The sequence below is a fragment of the Anastrepha ludens genome, chromosome 3 (assembly GCF_028408465.1).
Source record: "Anastrepha ludens isolate Willacy chromosome 3, idAnaLude1.1, whole genome shotgun sequence".
In the NCBI taxonomy this organism is placed as follows: Eukaryota; Metazoa; Arthropoda; class Insecta; order Diptera; family Tephritidae; genus Anastrepha; species Anastrepha ludens.
In genome coordinates this window covers 131,825,075-131,844,499 of record NC_071499.1, presented here as the reverse complement: position 1 = coordinate 131,844,499, position 19,425 = coordinate 131,825,075, and the positions used below count along the sequence as shown (strand labels likewise).

General features: G+C 36.8%; 1 protein-coding gene across 13 annotated transcripts in view; it reads right to left on the bottom strand.

Annotated features, from left to right (window-relative positions):
* Positions 1-443: 443 nt before the first annotated feature.
* LOC128859310 (potassium voltage-gated channel protein eag) overlaps positions 444-19,425 on the bottom strand; it is a 180,798-nt gene continuing 161,816 nt past the window's right edge. For 6 of the 13 annotated variants that reach the window (XM_054096198.1, XM_054096204.1, XM_054096199.1 and 3 more), the window contains 6 exons: positions 16,299-16,498; positions 12,890-13,142; positions 12,201-12,610; positions 10,161-10,451; positions 8,801-8,968; positions 444-7,725 (listed from right to left, as the gene is read on the bottom strand). In XM_054096198.1, the coding sequence (XP_053952173.1) occupies positions 6,505-7,725; positions 8,801-8,968; positions 10,161-10,451; positions 12,201-12,610; positions 12,890-13,142; positions 16,299-16,498 (2,543 nt within the window). In that variant the 3' untranslated portion in view covers positions 444-6,504. The remainder of the gene's footprint in view (positions 7,726-8,800; positions 8,969-10,160; positions 10,452-12,200; positions 12,611-12,889; positions 13,143-16,298; positions 16,499-19,425) is intronic. The other 7 variants (XM_054096205.1, XM_054096207.1, XM_054096206.1 and 4 more) reach the window with 5 other exon arrangements.

Here is a 19,425-nt window from a genome sequence, read left to right as displayed (position 1 = left end):
TACTCGAGAATAGACAACTGAAACAAACTAAGACTAACAAACAAACTACATATAGTAAATCGTTTCAAGAATGCACTGTCGAAAGAAGTTGTAAAGTTTGCTCGGTTGCTTTCTTTTCGGCACGAGAATCGAAACATTCATAAACAGCGAAGAAAGGAAACATTCATAAAAAACTTGATACAAACCTCAAAGTCTTTAAAAAACTATACTTCCCAAAAAATTTGGTTAGCATACGCTGGAAAAGATAACTGTCGCAGCTTAGACTCTTGGGTGTGAAATTTGATTAAATAACAGGCTAATTACTAAAATAGATATTTTCGTCCAAGTGCATACCGCGTTTTTCATAATGCACTTAGCTTAGCTTAGTTCAACTTCCTAAGGGGGTTTCGCAGCAGAAAAGTCCTAAGTGCAGGCGTTGCAAGTTGTTACTTACAAGTGCAGGAATTACTACTTACCGCTCGTACCTCAACCTTTTTCATAAATTCCAAAGAAGTAACTTTTCATCGTAAATGAGACATTTGCATCAGCCATAATGAAGTGAAGTTCAGAATTCTTTTAAAAAACATTTTTTATAATTTATTTCTCTGCACTCATATCTTCATTGGTTTTTAAATGTATAGTTTTCCACTTAGAATTTACATTAGCGTCAGCTTAGTGGCCAGCTTCTGGCTGTTTTCTGTATCGTGTTTTTTGTAGTTTTTTTTCCATTTTACATAATACTTTTCGCAAATTTGCGTCGTCTTAGCAAATTTTTGAGTAGCTCTGGCGCTTGCATTGAAGTAAACAAACTTGGCTGCTGCTTAAAAATTTCTTAAGTGCTAAGCGATGTTTCGGAAATTTAATTTTCGAATTTGTGTGTGTGTTTTTTTTTTGTTTAAGTTGATGTGTAAACTTAGTTTCTTTTTTGATTTTTTAAATAGGTGTTTATATCTTATTTTTTGCTACTCATTTGGCATAGCGCGACTTGGTGTGTATGTATGTATGTATGTACGCTCTATTAAGTTGTTGTTGTTGTTTTCCTTGTGATTTTAGGAAATAAAATGGAGCTTGCGTTTTTTGTTTTTATAATATTTTCTTTACTTTATTGCATTATTTTGCGTTGTAAAATTGTTTTCATAAATTTTTTAATTTATTTGTATGTATGTATGTATTTCCATTATTTTTACCATATTTTCATTTCCATTTAACATGCATTTGTTTAATTATAATTTATTTATTTGTTTACTTTATTATTTATATAGTGTGAGTGTGTAGCGAGCTTTGCGGTGTTTAGCAAAAATTTGAAATTTTTCCCTCTAGTGTTTTTAGGTTATGGCTACTTTGTTACTTTGCGAAAAATTCAAAGAAAATTGTCCTGGCCGCTCCCAATGTATATTTTGTAAACTTTGTTCGTTTTTCTCTCTGCGGTTGCTAATGTTTAGTGAAATTCGATATATTTTATTTTTAGTTTTTTTGTTAAAAAAGAATTTGTATTTTTTAAGTGTTAAATGGCGTATAAAAGCGTTTGTTTGTTCTTTAGGTATTACATTTTTCAATCTTAGTGAATGTTTTATTGCATTTTCAGGGCATTGCGAGCTTAGATTTCCATATTTCGTATTTTTCTGAGTTCCAAAGCATTTTTGCAGCAGTTTTCCAAGCATTTTTAGTTTTCTTTTACAGAATTTTGATAGTTTCTTCCCTTCACCGCTATTTTTACTGTTATTTACAATATTATTTTTAAATGGTTTTGTCCAATTTTCATTTTGAAATAATTCCTAAATATTTAAAAGTAATATTTTTTTTATTAATTGCACATTTTTTGGTCTGCTTTTGCATATTTTCGAAATGTAAGGCTTCGCAAGGAAAATTTTCAAAAAAAAAAGTAAAATAAAATAACAAGTTGCCAATTCGCTTATACATACATAAATATTCGTGTAATTTCTTTATTAGAATTCTCTATAAGCTTCACTTAATTTATTCCAATTTGCTTTTTTTTTGTATCACTTTTATTTTTAATTCTAGCAATTTTCTAATTTCGTATGCGCGCGTAGTTGACGAATTTGTTAAGCGTTTATATTATTTATAAATAATCGTAATTTTCAATAAATATGCTATATATTTTATTTATTTATTATTTTTTGTTAGTGTTTATTACCATATTTTATGAAGCTAATAGTTTTCCCCTATGCCTACCTTAGCTCGCTAGCATTCCGGGTTGAAAATTTGTATTTTTCAATAATTTACAATTTTTATTAACACATTTCAATTAATAAAATTGTTTAAGACTTTTGATTTGAAATAAATTTCCTACATTTTACATTTATTAACATTTTATGGTTATTTTTGAGTTTTCTTTTAATCTAAAAATTAGTTAAACAATTCTTTCAAATAATTTTATGTAGGTGTGTTAATACCGTGTGTAAATTGCTTGTCGTTTGTACAAATATGTATATTTCAGTGTGGTAAATAAGTAAATATACAATCACCGCTTCTACAAATGCATATGCATTCCATATACTTATTTAGATATGAGTGAACAAATATTAACAATTTTTAATATCTTAAATATCTTTACGTAAAAGCGTTTGAAAAAAATTAACAAATAAGCGCAGTATAGTTGCAATCAGGTAACACATTTTTTTGTGTTTTAAGATTATTTATAAATTACTTAAATCGTATGTATGTTTGTATGTATGCAGGTATGAAAGTATGTTTGTTGGTTGTGTTGCTTTTGGTTCGCAATTTGAACTTTATATGTTTGGAAAAGAAGGTATGTTTCGAAAAAAAAAAGTTATTTGAAAAATTTGTTGTTCAGTAAAATTTTAAAGAGTTAAAAGGGCATTTTTTGTTTATTTCCAAAAATTCTACGTTAAGTAAAATTGCAGAAAACAAAACGAGAAATTCAAAATATACATTTTTTAATTTAGGAAATTTTGTATTCACTAAATTTGAGAAAAAGAATGAAAACTAATAGGAAGATAAAAAGCTTAAAATTTTAACGGTAATGCATTAAAATATTTGAAGACTGTTTTTTTATTCCAAAGAGTTGTAACATTTTGAAAAATCAGAAACTTTTGCTTTTCAGAAACTTTATATTTTTTGTCCCTGTCTTTTTTGTACGTTCCCACTACTATTTGGTGGTTTTCTCATCAATTCTCAACCAACAGAGTTAAAGGAATTCAAAAGAACAGAAATTTCAGTTTCAAAACTTTTTTTAAAGCAAACGGAAGGTGGAATTTTCAGTTAACAGGCTCTATTTTAGTAACAAATTAATATTTTTATATGTTTATTATTTCACTCAAGGTACTCAAAGAAATATGCAACGCTTTCTAAACTTTCTATATAAGTTTTTTCTTTCTACTTACTAAAAAACAACCCTTAAATAACAACTTCATATAATTTTCTTTATATCTAATATTTTTGCCTAGAGAAGGAACGTAGAATATCGAAAAGAGTGCGCACTTGCAAATATTAGGACTCAGTGTTGAAACCTTTTCAGGCATTCGGCAAACGCAGCATAATTTAAGGCGCTGGCCTGCATGCCCTGTTCTATGCTAAGCTAAGAAAAAATTAATAAAAGAGCTAAATTCTAATGAGTGTTAATGTGCAAAAATTCAAGGTGAAATCCTTCATTCAAAATGCAGGTGCTGACAATTTTGATAATTAAGCAACCGACGCATTTTTTTACGATCTTTTTGCTAAAGTGCAAAAAAGTATTTACAAAATGAAAATCAAAACTGCTGATCCATTAAAAAAAGTTTATGTAACTCCAAATAATTCCTAAAAGCTCTCGCTTATCTATTATTTACTAATACTAACACATCAAATTTTCGTTCCCTTTTTCTCAATATCACAAGTATGGCAACGCAAGTATTTAACTATTACAACATTATAATAGTATGCTATGCTATGCTATGCTAATTTTTGCACCACTCAAGTGCTCTCACCAAACTCCAACCATTCCTATTTACTTTTCAAAGCAATGCACTGTTATATGGCTGCATTTTTAATGCACGTGCCTGTACTGTACCCATGAGTGCTCGGGTGAGTGGGTGTGTGAAGTTCTAGACGATTTTATGTATATGGGTGTGTGTGATTAAATGTGTTTGCGTATATACAACTTGGCTTGCAGCAATGCGCGCGAACTCAATTGGCGTGTTGCCACCTAATTAATTATTTAGAATAAAATTCGAGAAAATTGTATCTTATTTCATTTTGCTTTGTTTTTCGATTGTCGTTTGGTTGTTGTTTTTCATTGTGTTAAACGGTTAGCGTTTTAGTTGGTTTTGTTGGGTTTGTCGCTTCTGGTGTGGAACCTAAATCTTTATATGCCACTTATTTTATTTAATGCTAAGTGTTTTTGTTTTAATTTGTTTTTGGTTTCTTTACTTTTTTAATTACTTAGATAATTTTAATGGAGCATTGTTTTTGCATTTATTGCTTAATCATGTTGTAGTTGTTTGGTTGTTTGTTTTGGTTTCTTCTTTTCTTTGTTTATAAATAACTTCTAACAATTATTTTTACTTTTATTTTGTAATCAGTACTGTTTTCTTCGTTTGCTTAAAATTGTTGTTTCTGCTTTTGGTTTTTGGTTTTCTCTTTTCAGTTTGATTCTGCGTGTTTTCCATTTTTAGGACGGGTTCTAAATGAAAATTGTATTACAAAGTTTGCGTTTTCCAATTTCATTTACGTAGTTGCTTTCTGCATTTAATTTTGGTTTTGCTAAACTTTTGCTCATTTTTTCTATGGCAGTTAATTATGCAATTTTTTTCTTATAAACTCACTTCGAAGAAAATTGCTTATATTCAAAGTAAACATGTGGCAACGCTGTGCAATCTGGGGAGCTTTGAAAAGTGTAAAAAAAATCCCAGCTCTTAGTCTTAGCTAGATTTTCGGGCTTAGAAGTTGGTTGGTGGGTCATTCCTGCTATGAAGCTGATAATAGCAAACGCGGGGAGGTGCTCTCTGGTTCAAAACAAAATTCTGCTAACTCTGATCACCCTTCCTGGGTACTATCGAAGCAAAAGGTTTGAAGGATTTGGTTTTGATCAATACGCAATTCTTTCCGGAACAAAGTGATCTGACAGGGTTTAACATGGCAGACGATGCATTTGAGTACATATTAGAATCCATACCTATCCCTTTGGCCCTGTGGGTTCTGTTTTCACAAGTTAAGGGGAAAGTTCACGTTCAAGCTTATTAGCTCTCCTTGTCATCCTGCTATCAAGAATCGAGAAGAAGGTTTGAGGGCAGGTATTTACTAACAGCTGTCAGATGCATCTGCCCATTTGAAGGGTATCGTCTTGGCCAACCCTGGATGAACAAAGATTACGCACCTTTTTGAGATTCTCAAAAACAAATAGCTTCTATAAAGAACACTGAAGAATTGCTTCAGCAATGCTAATCCGAGACAGAATCGAGCACAATAATTTCTATGTGAACTGCATCCATTGCGGACTTCCTGTGAAAATGCTCCGCATTTCAAAAATGTGCCTCAGATTGTTGGTTGATCTCTTCTTTAACGATCTGGCTGTTTGAATTTGCTAAAACATCAGTTCGGTTTATCTGCTTTGTTTTTGTTTAACTTAGGTTGGAAAACATTGTACTGAGCTTAATGGGACTTTTTCTAATTTTCTACTCATTTTCTTTTTTCAAGATCTAGCCCATCACTATTCAATTCTGACTTGGCTGAGTTCAACCACTTTGAAAGATAAGTTTGTTTTTGTTTACGGAGCACTTAAGTTTGCTGAGATCGTTGGGGGTGTACTTTTCGCCAAGTTGTTTTGAGATGTGAAGCCGTGCGATCTTTTTCTTGGGTAAACGATAGAAAATCTGTGGGTCGCAAATCAGTGGGTTTTCAATTCCTTCAAAGGCAAAGGTATTCAGCTAGCTAAGTACTTATAAATGTATTGCAATCGATCTACGAGTAGAACTTATTCGAATGTAGCTACTTATCTATGTACTCGGATGCATGTCCGCCGGTGTCTGCCCCAAATGACTACCAAAAACATACAGACAAGTACATATCTATTTACGAGTATTATTTATCTATACAGCTTCAAAGAGCAAGCGTCTGAGACTCGCTTCGTAATATTTACAATTAAATTTACAATTTTTGGTAAGCGGCATTTTAGTGTTGCTTGGTTCTTCTTAAATATTTCTATTGGCGTTTACATTTTCTAATAATAATTTCTTTATTAATTTTTTCATAGTCATAATATCTGGTTGGTTATCACAAATATTTACTCTGCTAGAGGCTCGAAATATGCCCTCTTTTCTTTGGTAAAATGTAAGCTTCCGAAAGCTTCAATAAAACCAAAAAATTGTTTAATACCAAAATTTTTTTTTGCTACCTCTTACACTAAATTAAACTGGAAAGAGAAGCAACAGTGGCAAATGAACTCGAAGTAATCTCCGCCCACCCCTCTCCATTGTACGCCATCGTTCTGTGCAGCCGGCTTCACCTCTCGTACTACTGCTCGAAGCTGCTGCCAGTGTCTGATTGATGGCGCACCAGTATTTTGGGCTAGAGAAATTCACGCTTGTTACGTCCTCCGCCGCCGCCTCCGCCACCACTGCCGCTGCCGCTGGACGTACCACTGTTATTACCGCCACCGACGCCGCTGCCACCTATCGAAGAAGGTACCGCTGCCGTAGGTGAAGTGGCCGCGCTGCTCGAAGTCGCGGTTGTTGGGGTTGTCACCGCTGGCCCCGCAGCTGTTGTTGCTGCCGTCGTCGCCGCCACCGTCGTCGTCGTTGCCGCTACAATGGGTTCATCCTCCAGCAAACGCTGCTGTTCTGGACTCTGCACGTGTGATGGCTGCTTGGGAGGCGCTGGTGCCTTCCTGCTCTTCGAACGCCGTTTCTTCAGCATCAGCGGTCCCAATCCATTACCGCCTGTTGTCGCCGCTGATCCCATCTGTGCTGGGCTGAGTAGGCTGAGTGTTTGTGGAATGGGCTTGGAGCCTGCGCCTACCGCCACCGTTGCCACAGCTGCGGACGTCGTAGTTGTAGGCACACCAACGCCTCCTGCGCTGCCACCACCTATACTACCGAGCTGTGCCATCACTCCCGCACCGGCGGTTGTGCTAATGGGTGGCGTGGGCGGCACCGTAGAAATTGTTATCACAGTGTCTGCAGCTGGAGTGACCGCGGTCGAGTGCGTGCCGCCGCTTCCGCCACCCCCACCGCCATCTACTACACCAATGCGGGCAGTCAGCGTTCCACCACCACTACCAACTCCGCTGCTGCTACCTGTAGTGCCACTGCCGCCAGCGCCACCCGCGCTACCACCCCCCGGTCCCAGTTCATCGCCTGGCGTCGTTTGACCCGAAGAGTCCTGTGTTGGCAAACGTTTCATCAACTCACCTAACATGTCCTCGATACGTCCAATACGCTGCTGCATACGCTGCATCTCCAGGCGCACATCTACCTTCAAATCCAACATGGTGGCTATCAAATCGCGTTGCGCCATCGTCGGCGGCTGCTCGCGCAGTCCTGTGTCATAGGTGTCAGATGTGGTGGCACGGGACGAAGCCATCTCGATTTGTCTCTCACGCTCCAATGCCAGATTGCGTTCTTTGGCTGCCAGTGCCGCCGCTGCTGCTGCTGCTGCAGAACCAACCTCGCCTATAAGCCTTGTCTCGCGACTGGGAGGTGAGGCATCGATCTCGCCGCCCTCGTCGATAGTGTCTTGGCGCGCGAGCGCCGCTTGGCTAGCCTGTAGTTTAGGAGCTTTAGGAAAAACCTGAATTCATTCACATAATTGAGAGAGAGAGAGAGAAAGAGAGAGAGCGAGAGTGTGGTGAGAGGGAAGTAAAGGTAGATATATGCGGGCCGGCAGGCGGGTAGAGGCAGGCAATAAAAACGTATTGATAGATGGGTTGATTGGTATGGTGGACGGTGGAGTGGGCGTGTTGTAAGAAGAACAGTTAGGTGATTGAACACGAAGAGGAAAAGTTAGAGCGGGGAAAAAGTGCATTTGTATGTGAAAGACAGCAAACGAAGTGAGCATTTCGTGAGTGCGCGTGCGTCGATCAGTACGATATTTTCGCGTATCCAATACGAAAAACGCATGTTGCAGCAATAAGGCAATCCGGGGTTGCAAAGGTGATGATGGTTGTGCAGGTATTGCGGATAATTACGGTTTGTTGGGTTAAACGGTACGCATGCATATATTGTTGTTTTTTTGTTTGTTTTTTTTTTTGAGAGGGAAGTGAGAGAGGGAGAAATATTTTTTATAAATTATTAGTTAAATGGTGTAAAATTTGTCTTATATTATTTACTTTATTTTAATTCAACGAACGAGCCCGTCTTTAAATCAAACTAAAAGTTAGTGCTACAACAACTGAAACGGGCATTCTCTAAGAGTTGCCAACTGAATAGAAACTGAATATTAAAAACAGATACAAAAATAAATACTAGAAATACATACCAGTGGTAAAAAGAACTCATAGGCCAAACCAACTAAAAAGCCAAACATTTAATTAACCAATCAGTCAACGAATTTCTCGCAGCTAAGGCACAATTTTTTATTTACTTAAGGGTGGCAGCATTCGCGCGCGTTATAACTACATTCATAGCAGGGCATAGTACGGCGCAACTCGTTTTTTTAGCACAGATCAGACACTACTTTTCTATTGCTCAGAACTGTCAGCTAGTCAGCGTTTACGAGCTAAACAAATAAACTAACAAAAAAATAAAAAGAAAAAAATAATTCAAAGATGTAAAAAAATGTAAATAAAAATAAAAATATCTAAATTTTTTCTAGTTTTCTTCTTTGTTAACTAGTGTATGTGTGCGTCCGCTGAGGGGCTACTAACATCCAGTATGCGTATGCGTCGCCACTTGCGCTCCACCCACGAGTTGTGTCCGGTCGCCGTAGTGAGCGACTCCAGGCTCTTGACGCGCTTAGCTGCTGCTGCCGTTGGCGTTGCCATAATATCCTTAAATTCTATTTTTCGAATACTGGTGTCTAAAGATTCCGCGCTCTGCAAAGGAAAGTCATCGTTTTTCTTTTTGTTTTTGGATTTTTATTCTGACAGAGGAGAGGACTTTATTGGATATCTAGCGAAAATCTATCTAGCGAGTGGATTGGAAACTAATGGCAGGAACTTCATACTCGAAGTAATTTTGTCTTCGGTGGTAGTTCAGTTTAACTGATAAAAACTTTATTTCATAAGCTTTTGAGCTTTATCTTACAGACCGGGCTTGGTTCATTAATCAGTACTGAAAGCTCTTTTAAGCAGATATATTCAAGCTACTGATACTAAGTGAATTTTGACGAGATTCGGAGCTTTAAAAGCCACAAGGCAGGCAGAATAAAATTTAACGAGATTTGCTATGCGTTAAACTTTTATCTTTATGGAATTGATCAGCATAACTTTATTAGAGTAAACTGCGTGTTTCAAAGCTTGTGCTTTTGGAGCTTTTATACTGATTTCTCTTCGAAACTATGAATTTTAAAGCTGATTAAAGTTTAATGCTCTGGAAATTTTGTGAACTTTTCTAACCTTGAAGCTTTTAAGTTGGGATTTTTTGTTTTTTAATTAATTTGAAAGCTCCGAGAGATTGGACTTTAACATTTTTCTAAAAATGTTAGACTTTTTAGGCTTCTTCTTGTTAGTACTTGACCCTTAAATTTCGGTTTTTCGAAAATTAGTTCCCATTAAGAACTTTCCAAAGCTTTTAACGCTATTAAGCAATTACTTTCTAAACACTTTGAAGGATTATGCTTAAGCTTCGAAGCGTGAAATTTTAACGCTGATTGTATTTTCAAGACTTTCATGTTTAGTTCTAAAAAAAGTTTGATCAAATATTGATTTTTAAGAGCTGGTTGGTTTTAAGCTTCCCTTTTTTTTAATACTTCTATAACTTTTTGAAGATCATGGAATTTTTGCGCTGCGATCCGAATTAAATTTTTAAAGTTTTAGTCATAAAAACTTAAAAAAATTTCTCGGAAACTTAACTAATTTTGAAAATAGCCGGTAAAAAAAAGTACGCGAACGCCAATATTGGAACCAAAAAAGTAAGGCAATTGTTTGCAATGCAAAGCTTAATTAAAAAAATATATTGTAAAAAAAAATATTTGTAAATGAATAGCTTTTAAGTTTTCTTTTTTAAAATATGTTTTTTTTTCTTTTTGGTTTGGTTTTCTATATCTATTTAAGCTGTTGTAATTACTTTATTGCCTTGTCCACCATTACTACTCGAAGTACTGCTCTGCCGCGCTTGGGCAGTGCTCTCACGCAGACTTTCGCGGGCGCTCAAACTTCTCGAGACTGCTACCTTGGCGCTGGTATCGCTAGCCGAATCGACACTTGAACTGCCCAGAAGGCGCCCCCATTTACTAGCACGCGTACTACGCGCAGATGGTGGACCCGATGAGGGCGAGGGTGATGGCGTTGGAGAGGGTGCGGCAGCTGTTGTTAGGATGCGTGAATCCTCGGTGAGGGTTAATTTAGCAGGCAACTTCTTGGATGGGATGTCACAAGAAACGAGCAATGCGGGGAGTGCAGGCAGCCGGAACAGGAGGTTGCAGGGAAAAAAGAAACAAAAAACGAAAAACATACACAACCACAAAAAAAAAGGAATGCGGTAAAGAGTGGCGGGATTGTCAGCAATCATAGGTGGGGAAATGCGTCGGGGTGTAATTTGGGCGCGAAGGGGTTAAGCGTGTACATAGAAAGGAGATAAAAGGAGTAGTAAACAATTTTTTGTTAGTATGCAATTTTTCAAATGTAGTTTTGTGTTAAAAATTAAAAAGTAAACATCAGAAAATACAACAGCGAACACCAAAGACATTCACATTCAGGGCTCAAGGGTTAAGTGGAAAGTTGTAAAGCCATTTTATTTTTTAGAAATTTTAAAAAGTTTAAAAAGCGTGAAGGAATTAAGTTGAAAATGATTGAAGGGTTGCATAAAGGAAGATAGTTTGGATGTAGAACGAAGGAGGAGAAAAGGTTTGTTGGTATTTTGGGAAGAAAGAAGAAGAGACAACGAGCATAAGTACGAGTACCAATATATATTTTGCTTTTGTTTTACATAATACAATTTTTTTTAAACAAATATAATTTTTACAAAATAAGAACGAAAAATGTACACTACCTAAATTTTATTTGATTTTTTTACAGTTTGCTACATTTGACTGATAAATATGTCGCATTATTGAATTTACTTAAAAATTACGCCTAACCGTAGGCAATATTTATCACATAAGATTACTGCTGTGGTTCACAGATGCAATCGGAGTGAAAAATTCAGTGTCGGCGGTTTCATATGCACAGTACGCTTTATAAACGGCCTAAAAGTATGCAGCACAGATTGAAATAAGCGAGATGTCTAAGCACAGTGGAGCGAAAGAGATTGGGATTGCAGTAGGAAGAAACAAATATACAAAGCCTTATTACAAGTAAATATTACTAAAATATACGGTATATACGGTTTTATACGGTATCAATCTTATTGCTAGGAATTTGTCTCAAAAGGATCGAAGGGGTAATTTTGGACTTTTTATAAGCAAATAGTTTAAGAAAAGAAGTAAGATGTTCAAATAAAGAGTAAATCAGAGGGTAGCTGCACTTTAAAGTTGCTATGCAAAAAAGTATACAAATATTTATACTGGGCGCATAACTAGAAATTGTGGTTGTTTTGAGCTCAAAGCTGCATTTTTGAAGTTCCAAAATCGAAAAGGGATCGGGTGCTTTTCTTAAGATCTGGAAAATCAATGAGGCTCCAGTTATACTCCCAGAAATTTCATATATTTTAAATGAAGAAATACTCCGTTATATTTTTATCTTTGAGTTTCGTTTTATCCTAATTCGCATCCAGGTGTCACAGCAGCAACCCATAATTTTCATACTTACAATTTCAGATTTTGAAACCCATATTTTTTTACACAAGAAACAAAAATACGCTAGAATATTAGTGTCCAAGATTCGAAGCCATTTAACAGTTTTAACAGCAAATACACACCAACCATTGACAAGTACTCACATGTATTAACACAATTGCATATAAACAATAACAAATGCGATAGAAAAAAAATTTAAAATAAAAATGCGCTAATTTTCAGCAAAAAATAAAAAAATATCCCTTACAAAAAACACTAAACAGCGGCACAAAAGTACGCACACACATGCATTAATCCATACAATATACACACCTCCTATGCTACACACACATACATTTACTTGTGCATACAAACACTTGCCAACATCTCACCTTGGTGCGATCCGCTTCAACATCACCTTTCTCCACATCACTTTGACCCGACACCGCCTCTTTGGAGCCGGTCTGCACCTGTGGCGTACGACGGAATTTCGAGAATATCTTACGCACCAAATGGTCTTGATTTTGAGGCAATTGAGGTTCGTTTTTACGCCGTTCGGCCAATTCTTTCTCGCGCTTCACATCGGCCACCTTGCGAAAAATCAGTCGATGTCTTAAATTGTAGGTGAGCACCAGATTGCGTGCAAAGCTATTCGCAAATGCCGAATAGAAATCGAGGACTTCGAGCAATTTATCACGCTTGATGGCATGCAAATCACAGTAGGTTAGGGCGCGCACATTAGCTGCGCTTTGGCCAACGGCCGAATCCTTCCAGAATTGATCGCCGAAGACGTCGCCCTTACCTGTCGAACAAAAGAAGAGAGAAAATGTGTGAACAAATTACAATTCCGCATTGCGAGCAAACAAACTGGGGAAGGATCAGCGGCGCTGCAAGGGAAGCGTGATTAAGTGCAAAATGTATTTGGAGTACGGAGGTGACCTCCCAATGGTGGGCTGCATAAAATTACTCATGAAATTAGAGGGACGCGTGCAAATTGTACAGCTGCTACTATTTGTGGTGCACAGTTTACCTTTAGGAGGCCACTGAAATATGTGAACGCCCGTTTCTTCGACACACTCACCCAATATTGCCACAACCTCATCGTCCTGTATCACCTCCAAACTGCCGGTCACAATGAAGCACAAGCTGTCGATGCTCTCGCCGGTATGATAGAGCAGATCACCGGGTGCCGAGTGGGACATCATGAAGTGCATGGCGAGCGCGCGCAGACAACCATCCGAGGCAAGACGAAACGCTGGATGCTCGTTAAATACTTTGCGATTTAGATGAACACAAATGTCAGCCTTCATATCTTTCGGACAATAGTTTAGTACCTGCGAAGTGGCCAAGCCGCAATATGAACGGCAAAACGTCAAACAAAGTGCGAGAACACAAATAAATCAAAGGAGGGTAGAGCAAATAAAGTTGAATGAAGGAAATGGAATGAAAAAAAGAAAAATATATAGAAGAAAGGGGATGAAGTAACTTTATATGACACATCGAAGTATGTAGAGTGGAAACTTTAACGTGGAGTAGAGTATTAATATAGTATAAGTGAAGTGGGTTTGAAAGTGGAGGGGAATGCTTAGAATATATTCAAAAAGTCTCAAGCCATAAGAGCACAAAATGTTAACTAATCTTACGACGCAGAAACTTGAGCTTTTTAGGAGCTTTTCTAATGCCAGGCAACGCTATTTACTGACTTTTGTTCATACTGTCATAGACAACAAAGGATGAAAGCTAGTCATTGAAGTAAAAGCTCAAGCTTTCTATGACCCTTTTTAATGCACCGCCTCATATTTTTACAGCTATCTTATGGCTTGAGTACATTTTGTGTTTCACCTTGTTGATGAGGAAATGAGTAGGGAGTAGAGTTTAGATTTTGATATATTCTGAAAGAGTAACTAGCAGGTAACTTAAGGTATAAAAATAGCTTGATACACACGCACACTCACACATACGTACAGACATTTTTGAATCCCACAGGGAAATGGAATTGAGTCTGGGCGCTTAGAGAATTTGATCTTTTGGCTTTCTTTTTTATTTTTTAAGTTAGGAAAGCCAAATTTTTGTACATTTATTTATTTGGTACATTTAATTTAATTTAATATCCTTTGATGGCTCCATTTTTGCCATACTTTTGTATTTATCTGATATTTTCACTAATTTGATGTAATTAAATTTCGACAGCCCCAACTTCGGTAACTTTAAAAACCGATAATCAATTAAATTTTTAACTTTAGCTCTGACACAATTACGGTTTCCTAATTTTCAAATCTTGTCATGATCCTGGGAGTGGTCCTCTAAAAATCCAGAACGCTTGCACGAATGCAACCCGTAAATAGGCAAATGTTCCACTTCTAGTCGATGAGCTGTCAGCCTGCTGGTAAAGCCAATGGCAGTGACCCAGACTTCGATTGTTATTAGACAATGGCCGGCAACAAACCTCTGGCTTAACTATAATTTACTTCAAAAGCCTATTGAGAATCGCAGTCACCTGCTCGATGCATGAAATAGTAAGCGCAAAACGTGTGGCTAAGGAAGCTTTTAACAGGAAACGCTTACTTCGGCAGTGGTCTCATCAATAATTTTGGTGAAGATTATTCCAAAAAGGGATAACTTCTTTGCATGTTTGCGTGAAAAAAGAGATAACTGGGGCAAATGCTCTGAAAGGCGTAGCCAATACCCTGAAATATATTCCCTATTTGAGCGAGTTATGAGGCTTCCAGTAGGAGTTCGTCACTAATATGTGATGAGCTCAGATGATCACTTTACTTTCACGCAAATTAATTCCCCCCATCAGAGCTGGAGTCAAAAATGCAAGTGAAGAAATACTTGGCTTCGTTTGGTGTTTTTAGTTCTATCATTTTATCATTCCTAGCATACAGCGTTTAATACAATTTGAAAAATCTAAACCCCCAAAGCTGTAGGCAAAGCTTTCGTCGAGCTTTCGGGTCATGTCAACTCTTTAAGCGCGCTTTCAACTCCATTTCCGACTGAGATACCTGGCAACTTAGTTTGCTGCTTCGCTATGTGAGAGTAAGTGTTCTTTCCTGACGCGAATGTTTCTAGGTTTGTGTGTCATTTGCATGTGTGCGTGGATGTGTTAAATGTGAGTCCTTGTTAGTATTTGCTGTTCTAAAGATAATTGGCATAAAAACTAAGTCAAAATGCCACGCTTTTTCTAACAAATGACAGTTTTTTGTATTGATTTTGTCTTTTGTTATTGGTGTTGGTGTTTCTGTTACAGTGGTCTCTACTATTTTAAGGCACAAACTACAGTCAACGAAAATGGTATAAAGTCGCTTCTATCTGTTTCGAGCGCTGCAATCGCGCTGCTTTAAATATTTAAACCAAATGCGCTACAAGCTTTTACGACAAAATATAATGACTTTTCTTTTAGTTTTTAATTTTGTTTTTTTAGTTTCTGTGCTTTTAAGAAATGCCGTGATTTGGTTTAAATTCCATCTAAAGGCACGGATTTGACGGACGCTTTTCGTTTTGGCGCACGGATTTACGGTTTTTATGAGGCGCTACAGCGAGCATGACGAGCAAACGAGCGAGCGAGCTTACCTGAACGTAGTTGAGGGAATATAGAGAAATAAAAAGAAAGAGAGAAAAAATAAAATGCAAATTGAAGTTGGTTGGAAAATGTATATTAGTTTTCTCAGTTTGTATTTTAATTGTAAAAAATTCAACTAAGCGCAAAAAGGAACGAGTGGAAAATAGCAAACATTTACAAAGCGTTCGATAAAGTATAAAAAACGGCATGAGAAGGAAAAGCTCTAACAGAAAGCCGCTTGTGAAAAGCAAGTGCGCACATTGCAGAGGTATTTTAGGCGCGCAAAAAGAATGTATTTAAGCAATTTTTACAAGTTAGTATTTTCTTGTGGAAATGAGATTTCGTTTTGATGAAAAGCGGCGCGTGAGACTGTGGTTTTTCTTCTAACGATAAGCAACGCTGTTTAAAACGCCTAGATTATGCGCCACATAGAAAAGTAAAAGTGTTGCCTGCTTAGCGGTGAATGTGTGGCTGTGGGTTAGCAAGTGTGAAGTTGGCTGTGTTCCGCTGCGCGTCGTTGAGGCTGCAGTGGTGCGTGGTGTATGGCGCCTTGGGTGTTAAAGTGGCTTAAGTTGGACTTAAAGAGTTGCTGAGTGGTTGTGTGAACCAAATTGTGTATTGTTTTTTTTTAATTTTTTAATGTATTTTTGCATTTATTGTGTGCTTGTGTGCTGCATTTGAAATAATGTCGAGCATACTTCTAAGCTGAAGCCCTACTAACTACTCAACTAACATACTCAACTATTCGCATACAATTTACATACTTTACAAAAGCTTTTCTGCTTGCTTGGCATACATACATACAGACGTACGTACATACTCAGCGCATTAAATCGACAGTTATGACTGCCTGGCTATTTTTTATTTTCATTTTTTTTTGTTTTTGTTTTTTGGTACATGGATGCGTGAGCGTGCTTGCGTGCATTACCTTTTCGGTGTCCAAGCCTTTTGTCATGGCCCATGTGGAGACCACATAATCCATAACGCGTTCGCTGAGCGCCTTCGGCACCTCGTGCAGCTTCATGAACTCGCGCACGTTGTTTAGCATATCGTGGTACTTTGCTGTCGCTGAGGTCATCTGCTGGATGATGGTCGTCACGTGACCGAAAATCGTCGCATACAGCAGCGCTATAGTGCGTAGAGCAGGACGAGAAAGAGAGAGAGAGAGACACGAAGAGCAGATGGAAGAAATAAAAACGAAAATTAAGTTTATGTGCTTGTGTGCGTGCGTGCGCAAGCACACTGGGTTAAGTGGCACATTTTATGGGGCTTGTAAAATTTTCATTTCAATTATAATTTATTTTATGTCGCATACTTTTCGGATACTTAACACTGAGCAGAATAACAATTGAAACGGCGAGGAGCTCGAGTATAAATGAAGAGGAGGATGTAACGTGGAAATGGTGGAGGATGAGCAGTGGAAATGAGGTAAACGAAGAGGTGGTGGAAGTGCAAGAGAAGTTGTGCAAAAGGAGATTAACAGGAACATTTGGAGCGAAAAATACATAGTACTCGTAGAAGAGCTGAAGAAATTAGTACGCGAATTACGAACGCAAGCTAGAACAGTAATAAATGCCCAAAATTGTTGTTGTGTCATTAGTATGAAATTGGTGGACGAAAGGGGTTGAGTGTAACGATTAATTGAAAAGCTACCAAGAAAATGGGGAATAGGCCAATCACTTTTATTATGCAGTTTTATGCTTTTGCGTGAGCGACGGATGAGAGCAGCTAAGCAGTTAAGTACTCTGGTGTCCAAACAGTAAACAGTTGTAGCTCAGGCAAAAGCATTAACTTTGTTTGCCTTTTGTGGTACTCGTACAAATTGTAGGAATTTCAATGGTACAATGCCTGGTTCACTATTCCAAAGCAAGCTTTGAGTTGTTTACTAAATTCTACACATTAAAAACCTAGAAGTTTGCGGAGTATGCCACTTATCCTTGTGTGGTGAATTATTCAACTAAACTGCTTAAAAAAAAACTAAAGCTAGAATGTCGCCATGCACATATATCCCGTAGAACTAAAAGTGTGTCACATCCAATTGAATTCTGCTTCCCAAGCAGTCATCTCAACTCTTGATATATCCAGTAGGAGATCTGACAGCAACTAGCAATCAGTCTGTAGTTAAATGAAGAGCACTTCCATTTCTTGGCTATAGGTGCATACAGTAAATTTCAAATGCCAATTTTAGAGCGCCTCACATACTTCACTTTAAAAATTGTTTCATTTGCCTGGCAACAATATACTCAGAGCATCAATATACTTGACATTGCCTGCCGAGGGGTGGCCGCTATTAGAAAAAACAAGTTAGTTGAAGTCTCCTCACTATAAAGTTAGCTTTAGGTTAGGTTAGGTTGAACTGGTCGAACTGGAGTTCATTAGTTATGCGGTTTGAAATAGTCCACCCGCAAGGAGCCTCTTTCTATATTATTGCGAATTTAAGGAGACATTTCCAACCCAGATATGATATCTTCCAATCCATCAAACTGTAGTGCGCCCAGAAATTTAAAGTGTGTCGTTAATAACGCTGAATATCCGCATAGGATGTTTCCCTTGAGCACTGTTCCCTACATTCCTCGTTGCCCAATATTCTTATATTAAAAGCATACGCAGCTATTGGGCTATGTCCCCTCAGCACATCCTTAAATTTCTGATCATGTTTTCTTCTATTTCCTTGTATAATATTCGTATTGACTTTGATATTTCATTCACAAAATGCGAGGATAGAGAGCACCTGTTTTTCGCTAATTATCTCGTTCCATTCAATGCCCTTGTGGCCTGGGATGCAATAGAAATGTAGCTTGCAATTCACTGCCAACCTTTCTACTGCCTCCCTGAAGAACGATCTTGGAGAGTATACTAAACGATGTGCAGTAGTATCACAAGAAAAGTTGGCTTTGATTTGCCATTGCGACAAATATGAGAAGTTTTTTTGTTTAATCCATTGACCTCCGATTAAACTTCATCTATGTAAATGTCCTCGTTAAAAATTTAGCTTAAAAGTATGCAACGCTGTTTTAGTATATGCCATTGAGGCAAAATAAGCAAGCTTTCTCTCTGAAAGCCGAACTTATTTAACTTTATTTAAGTGCCCATTTTTAAAACTGATGGATTTCCTTTAAAAATTTGTTTATTTGTTAAAATGGCATTAACGCTTTTGAAAATTCTATGTAAAGCACGTTTAAGCCCAAGTCTTACAGATTTACCACCAAAACTAACACCAACGAAAAGCAAAGCGAAAACAACTGGCCTCTATTTTTGTTTTTATAAGGCTTGAAAAACTCACACATAGCGACGAATTGTCCAACTATTTTAATTTGGTGATGCAGTGTTGTATTTTGAGAATATTTATAATTTATTTACAATAAAAACTTGAATATTAAAAATTATGGTACTTATGAAAATTTGTACAGAGAGAAAAGAAATAGTTTCAGTAAGAGAGTTTTGAAAATTATGTCCTGAAAATTTAGCATAACTGTTATTTAAATTTTTTTTTCAATAAAAAATGCATGAAATGGTGTCAGTAGTGGTGAATAGCTTTGGTTTAGTTTTAGTTTTTTGTATTTAGCCTACAGAGAGCTACGTGATGTGAACTGCCAAAAATGGTTACTTTTTTGGGAAACATGATTCAACAACAACAACAATAACAAACATACTAAATGTGGGATTTTTTGGGGACTTTTATGAGTATACTTGAGTTTTGCATATTTGGTAGATTTATGAAAAAAATCAACGAAGGCACACTACACCAACTCAGCATTTATTAGTTCTAGCGGCGTGACGGCAGTGAAATGTGTGAGCCCGTGTGTTGTAGATTAGATTTTTGAAACTGATCTACTTCACGATTTTTCTGCATAAAATTAGAATATGAAATTAGAAATTTTGAAAATATTTTGGAATTAAAAAAAAAATTTTAATTCTGAAAACTAAAAAAAAAATATTATATTATATTATTACTGAAAATTTGTAATTCTGAAAATTTTTTTAATTGAAAATATTTAAAGTGAATTAGATTTTTATGGACTTGTTCAAAGTATAAATTCATGCTAGTAACAGTT